Source organism: Lagopus leucura, unplaced genomic scaffold (assembly GCF_019238085.1).
Source record: "Lagopus leucura isolate 7727_CA_CO unplaced genomic scaffold, USGS_WTPT01 34173-0_obj-0_obj, whole genome shotgun sequence".
NCBI lineage: Eukaryota > Metazoa > Chordata > Aves > Galliformes > Phasianidae > Lagopus > Lagopus leucura.
The window spans coordinates 1-6241 of NW_024968020.1; the positions used below are offsets into that span (position 1 = coordinate 1).

Genomic DNA, 6241 nt, shown 5'->3' on the forward strand with positions numbered 1-6241 from the left:
AAGAAGCCTTACACCCCCCCCCCCTGCCCCATGGAACCCACCAGCGTTGATCTTCTCGGCGATCTGCTCCATGGTCAGCTTGCGGTCCGTCATGTGCTTGCGGTCCAGCTCGATGCGGAGCAGCCACGGGGAGATGCGGCTGACGTCGAAGTCAGGCATCTCGTAGTACACGTTGACCCACTCCTGGTCCTCGGCCACCACCGTGCTCTGAGGGTTGGGGTCGTAGTAGATGGCGGTGTTGGCTGTCACCTTGCGCAGGGTGGTGTGCTCCAGGCGGCACAGGATGTCCTGGGGGGGGGGGGAAAAGGGTGGGGGGTCACCATCAGGTCATGAGGATACACAGGGTCACCATGGGGCCACTGAGGGTCGTGGGGATGTGGAGCCACGTGGCCACTGCTGTAGGGCTGTGAGGACAGGAGCCATGGGGTCAGGAGGACGTGGGGCCACCACAGGACCACCAAAGGACACAGGTCACCATGGGACCACAAGGACACAGAAACACAGGGTCACGAGGACATGGAGCCACTACAAGGCCACCATTGTAGGGCTATGAGGACACAGAGACACGGGGACATCAGGCTGTGAGGACATGGGACATCATTGGGCCACCGTGGGGCCACGGTGCCACAGAGAGACAAAGAGTCACTGGGACAGCAATGGGCCACGAGGACGTGGGGCCACCACAGGACCACAAGGACATGGAGCCATGGGGTCAGCAGGACGTGGAGCCACCACTGGGCCACCAAAGGACACAAGGACATGGGCCACCACAGGACCACCAGGACACAGAAACACAGGGTCACAAGGACATGGAGCCACTACAAGGCCACCATTGTAGGGCTATGAGGACACGGAGACACGGGGCCAGCATCAGGCGGTGAGGACATCATTGGGCCACGGTGTGACAGGGACACACAGAGTCACTGGGACATCAATGGGCCACGAGGACGTGGGGCCACTACAGGACCACCAGGACACGGAGCCATGGGGTCAGGAGGATGTGGGGCCACCAGGACATGGAGCCATGGGGTCAGGAGGACGTGGGGCCACCAGGACATGGAGGCATGGGGTCAGGAGGATGTGGGGCCACCAGGACATGGAGCCATGGGGTCAGGAGGACGTGGGGCCACCATCAGACCACCAGGACACGGAGCCACGAGGCCACCACAGGTCTGTCCCCAGGTCCCACCTTGGCACGTTCAGCATCGCGGGCGCTTTGGCCCAGCAGGAAGACGGTGAGTGATGGAGTTTTGGGTTTTTTGGAGATGTTGATGAGCTCCTTCAGCCGCGGGACCCCCAGCGTCACGTTCTTGGCTGACACACCGGCGTAGTGGAAGGTGTTGAGGGTCATCTGCGTGGCCGGCTCCCCCAGGGACTGCGCTGCCAGGGCACCCACCATCTCACCAGGGTGAGCCTAGGGGGGGGGGGGGGTCAGAATCACATCCTAAAAAGGCCCTGAAGGTGGTCCTGGACCCCACCGCCAGGTTCCAGATCCCCAAGGGTCCCCGAACGTGGTCCCAAAGTGGTCTTGGATCCCAAAATCTGATCCCACATCTCTGTGGGGAGCAACTGGGACGCGCTGGGGGACACCAAGACCGCGGAATGACCCCAAATCAGTCCCTGCATCTTCCAAATACGACCCTCCACCTTCACCAGGAGACATGGGGACGCACGGGGGGGAACACCGGGGCCAACTGATGATCCCAAATCTGACCCTATAACCCCCAAATCTGGCCCTACATCCCCCAAAATCCATCCTTACACCCCCTCCCCACTCTGATTTTACATCTCCGGAGAGCAAGTGGGACACGCTGGGGATGCCAAGACCACCGAATGCCCCCAAATCTGTCCCGACAGCCTCCAACTATGGCCCTCCACCTTCACTGGGAGACGTGGGGGCAATGGGGGGAGCACCAAGACCGACGGATGACCCCAAATCTGACCCCCCACCTGTAAGGAGAGCCACTGGGACACACAGGGGGACCCCGAAACACCTGATGCACCCAAATCCATCCTTACATCAACCCCCCCCGGTCTGATCTTCCATCTCCACAGGGAGAATTTGGGACACGTGGGAGGACCCCCAAAACCACCCCATGTCCCCATAGCCTCCAAACAGGGCGCTCCTCCTCCATTGGGAGACACGGGGGGGGGGAACACCAAGACCACCCGATGCCCCCAAATACGACCTTATAGCCCCCAAATCTGTCCCTCCACCTCTATGGGGAGCCGCTGGCACACACGGCAGGACCCCCCAGCCCCCCGAATCTGGCTCACGATGGCCTGGTTGAACTTGGACTCGATCTCCCCCAGCAGCCAGTCGAACGCCTCCCCGCTCAGCCTGAACTCCTCCACCATGCGGCGGCTGCAGAGCGTGGAGCGCAGGTGGATGTTGAAGAGCAGCGTGGCGTTCTCCTGCGCCTGCCTGCTCAGAGGGTCCTCCCCATTCACGATCACCAGCTTACGGCTCAGCTCCTTCACGCCTGCAATTGGGGAGGGGGAGACGGGGGGGGGGGTCCCCAGGTCACTTCAGCGCTGTTATCGGGGTCTGTGGATCACCCCATGCCTCCTTAAGGGGGCCTCAAGTTCTTTCTAGGGGTCCCTGAGGTCTCCAAGTTTGTTCTGGGGTTCCCTGAGCTCCTCCCGGGGGTCTGTGAGCTCCTCAAGTTCCTGCTGGGGATCCCTGGGCTCCTCCTGTGGACCTCAAGTTCCTTCTGAGGGTCCCTGAGCGACTCCTGGGGTCTCCAAATCTGTTCTGGGGGTCCCCAAGTTCCTCCTTGGGGCCTTAAGCCCTTTCTTGGGGTCCTCAAATTCCATTTCGGGGTCCCTGAGCAACTCCCAGGGTCTCCAAGTCTGTTCTGGGGGTCCCTGAGCTCCTAATGGGGTCCACAAGTTCCTCCTTGGGGCCCTAAGCGCTTTCTTGGGGTCCTTAAATTCCATTTTGGGGTCCCTGAGCAACTCCTGGGGTCTCCAAGTCTGTTCTGGGGGTCCCTCAGCTCTTTCTATGGTCCTCAAGTTCCTCCTTGGGATCCCTAAGCGCGTTCTTGGGGTCCTCAAATTCCATTTTGGGGTCCCTGAGTGACTCCTGGGGTCTCCCAGTTTGTTCTGGGGGTCTCTGAGCTCCTTATGGGGTCCTCAAGTTCCTTCTGGGGGTCCCTGGGTTCCTCCTGGGGTCCTCCAGTTTCTTCAAGGAGTCCCTGAGCATTATTTTTTTTTTGGGGGGGGGGGGGGGGGGCGGTTCCTCAGGGCCCCTAAATCCCCCCTTGGTGTCACCCACTGGGTCTCCCAAAGCGTTTTTGGGGTCCGTCCCCCCCCATCTCACCTTCCACCACCTTGACGGGGTGCAGGTCGGAGGGCAGGCGGGAGTTGATGTGAAAGATCTTCTGCGCGTTCCAGATCATGCGCAGGAGGTTACAGGGCAGCACCACCTGCAGACCCCCCCCATCACCAAACAAACCAAAATAATGAGGTCACGACCCCCAAAAAAGGGGAGCAGATCCCTACACCCCAGATCCCAACCCCCCCCCACCCCCCAACTCTGACGACCCGGGCAACAGAACACCAAATGGGACCCCCAAAAAGACCCTTCCCAACCCCTCCCCTACACACAGAGACCCCAGTCTCTACATCCTCCCCTCCCCTACCCCATCAAAAGATCACGACAAAAGATGTCACGACCCCCGAAAAAGGGCCAGATCCCAACCTCCCCCCCCCTCCCCCTCTCTGACGACCCAGGCCCCCGACCACTGAAGGGGGCCCCCCCAAAAGAGTGCGGCCTCCCCCCCCCCCAACCCCCCCCAGCACACGGCCCTGAGCCCTGAGCACAGCCACAAGTGGCATCAGGCCGTCGCCGTCACCTTGCTGTCGCCGGTGGGGAAGATGACCCTGAGCACCTCGCGGTCCTCGCGCATCCTCTCAAACTCCCTCTCCAGCTCGTTCTGGATGTGCGCGTTGCTCAGGATGTCCTTCACCAGCTCCTCCTGCAGCGTCCGGCGCAGTGCGCGCTCGTTGGTGTAGTCGAATTTGAACCTGGGGGGATGGAGAAATAGGGGGGGGTGACGGGAATTGGACCCCAAAGTGTGTCCTGATGGGAGGAAGAGAGGATAGGGGACCCTAAAATGTGCCCTGATGGGAGGAAGAGAGGATTGGGGAACCCAAAATGTGCCCTGATGGGAGGAAGAGTGAATAGGGGACCCAGAATGTGCCCTGATGGGAGGAAGAGAGGATTAGGGACCCCTAAATGCGCCATGATGCGAGGAAGAGAGGATTGAGGACCCCTAAATGTGCCCTGATGGGAGGAAGAGAGGATGGGGAACCATGAAGTGTGCCCTGATGTAGGGAGGAAGAGCACAGGGATTCCAAAATGTGCCCTGATGTGCGGAGGGGCTTCCATAGGGGACCCCAAAACGTGCCCTGGTGTAAGGAAGAGAGGATAGCAGACCCCCAAAATGTGCCCTGATGTGGGAAGGAGGAGCTTGGGGACTCCAAAATGTGTCCTGATGTGAGGAACAGAGGATAGAGAACCCAGAATGTGCCCTGATGTGGGGAAGAGAAGATTGGGGACCCCAAAATGTGCCCTGATGGGAGGAAGAGAGGATAGGGGACCCCCAAAACGTACCTTGATGTGGGAAGAGGAAGCATGGGGACCCCAAAACGTGCTCTGATGTGAGGAACAGAGGATAGAGAACCAAGAATGTGCCCTGATGTGGGGAAGAGAGGATAGAGAAGCCAAAAACGTGCCCTGATGTGGGAAGAAGAATGAGGATCCCACAATGTGCCCTGATGTGAGGAAGAGAGGATAGGGGACCCCCAAAATGCACCCTGATGTGGGAAGGAGGAGCGTGGGGACCCCAAAATGGGCCCTGATGTGAGGAACAAAGGATAGTGGACCATAAAATATGCTCTGATGTGGGGAAGAGAAAGCAGGGGACCCCAAAATGTGCCCTGGTGTGAGGAAGAGAGGATAGAGAACCCAGAATGTGCCCTGATGTGGGGAAGAGAAGACAAGGAACCCCAAAATGTGCCCTGATGTGAGGAGGGGCATCCATAGGGAGCCCTAAAATGTGCTCTGAGGGGAGGAAGAGAAGATTGGGGACCCCAAAATGTGCCCTGATGTGAGGAACAAATGATAGGGGACCATAAAATGTGCTCAGATGTGGGGAAGAGAGAATAGGGGACCACCAAAATGTACCCTGATGTGGGAAGGGGGAACATGGGGACCCCAAAATGTGCCCTGATGTGAAGAACAGAGGATTGGGGACCCCAAAATGTGCCCTGATGTGGGGAAGAGAGAATAGGGGACCCAGAATGTGCCCTGATGTGGGGAAGAGAGAATAGGGGACCAAGAATGTGCCCTGATGCGGAGAGGAAGAGCATAGGGACCCCAAAATGTGCTCTGATGTGAGGACGAGAAGATTGGGGACCCCAAAACGTGCCCTGATGAGTGGAGAAGACTGAGGACCCCAAAATGTGCCCTGACGTGAGGAGGAGGAGCGTGGGGACCCAGAATGTGCTCTGATGGGAGGAAGAGACGATTGGGGACCCAGAATGTGCTCTGATGTGGGGAAGAGAGAATAGGGGACCCCAAAATGTGCCCTGACGTGAGGAGGAGGAGCAGCGTGGGGACCCCAAAATGTGCCCTGACGTGGGGAGGAAGAGCATAGGGACCCATAATGTGCCCTGATGGGAGGAAGAGAGGATTGGGGACCCCAAAATGTGCCCTGATGTGAGGAGGAGGAGCAGCGTGGGGACCCCAAAACGCACCCTGGTGTGGGGAGGTGCAACCAGGGACCCCCAAAAGCCAACCTGCCGTGGGGAGGGGCGGCTCGGGGACCCCGTGACGCCATTTTGGGGTACAGGGGGGTCCTTACTTCTTCTCAAAGGCTTTGTTGGAAGGCTTGAGGGTGGCCAGGTTCTGGAACTCGACGCTCTCCCCCGCCAGCCCGTCCTCGCCGTAGCGCAGCTGCACCACCTGGTTGATGGAGTTGCGCACTGTGGCGTCGTACTTCACCATCACCGACTCCATGGATTTGATCAGCCGGCGCTGGATGTACCCTGGGGAAGGAAGGAAGGGGGGAGCAGGAGAAAGGGGGGGGACATGGTAAGAATTGGGTGTTTGGAAAGGGGTGGTAAAGTGCAGGACAAGGGGGAACGGCTGGAAGTTGGGGGGAGGGCGGATTGAGGCTGGGAGTTGTTTGCTATGAGAGCGGTGAGGTGATGATGTGGGGAGGAGGAGCGTGGG

At 59.3% G+C, this 6241-nt stretch overlaps 1 protein-coding gene across 1 annotated transcript; it reads right to left on the reverse strand.

Annotated features, from left to right (window-relative positions):
- Positions 1–12: 12 nt before the first annotated feature.
- LOC122193408 (DNA-directed RNA polymerase II subunit RPB1-like) lies at positions 13–6170 on the reverse strand (the record flags this gene model as incomplete). Its single annotated transcript, XM_042894184.1, has 6 exons — positions 5871–6170; positions 3858–4029; positions 3323–3428; positions 2278–2483; positions 1190–1414; positions 13–288 (listed from the first exon to the last, which is right to left on the reverse strand). Coding segments are annotated over exons 1-6 (1140 nt in total), but the record flags the coding sequence as incomplete, so codon positions are not given.
- Between the last annotated feature and the right edge of the window lie 71 nt (positions 6171–6241).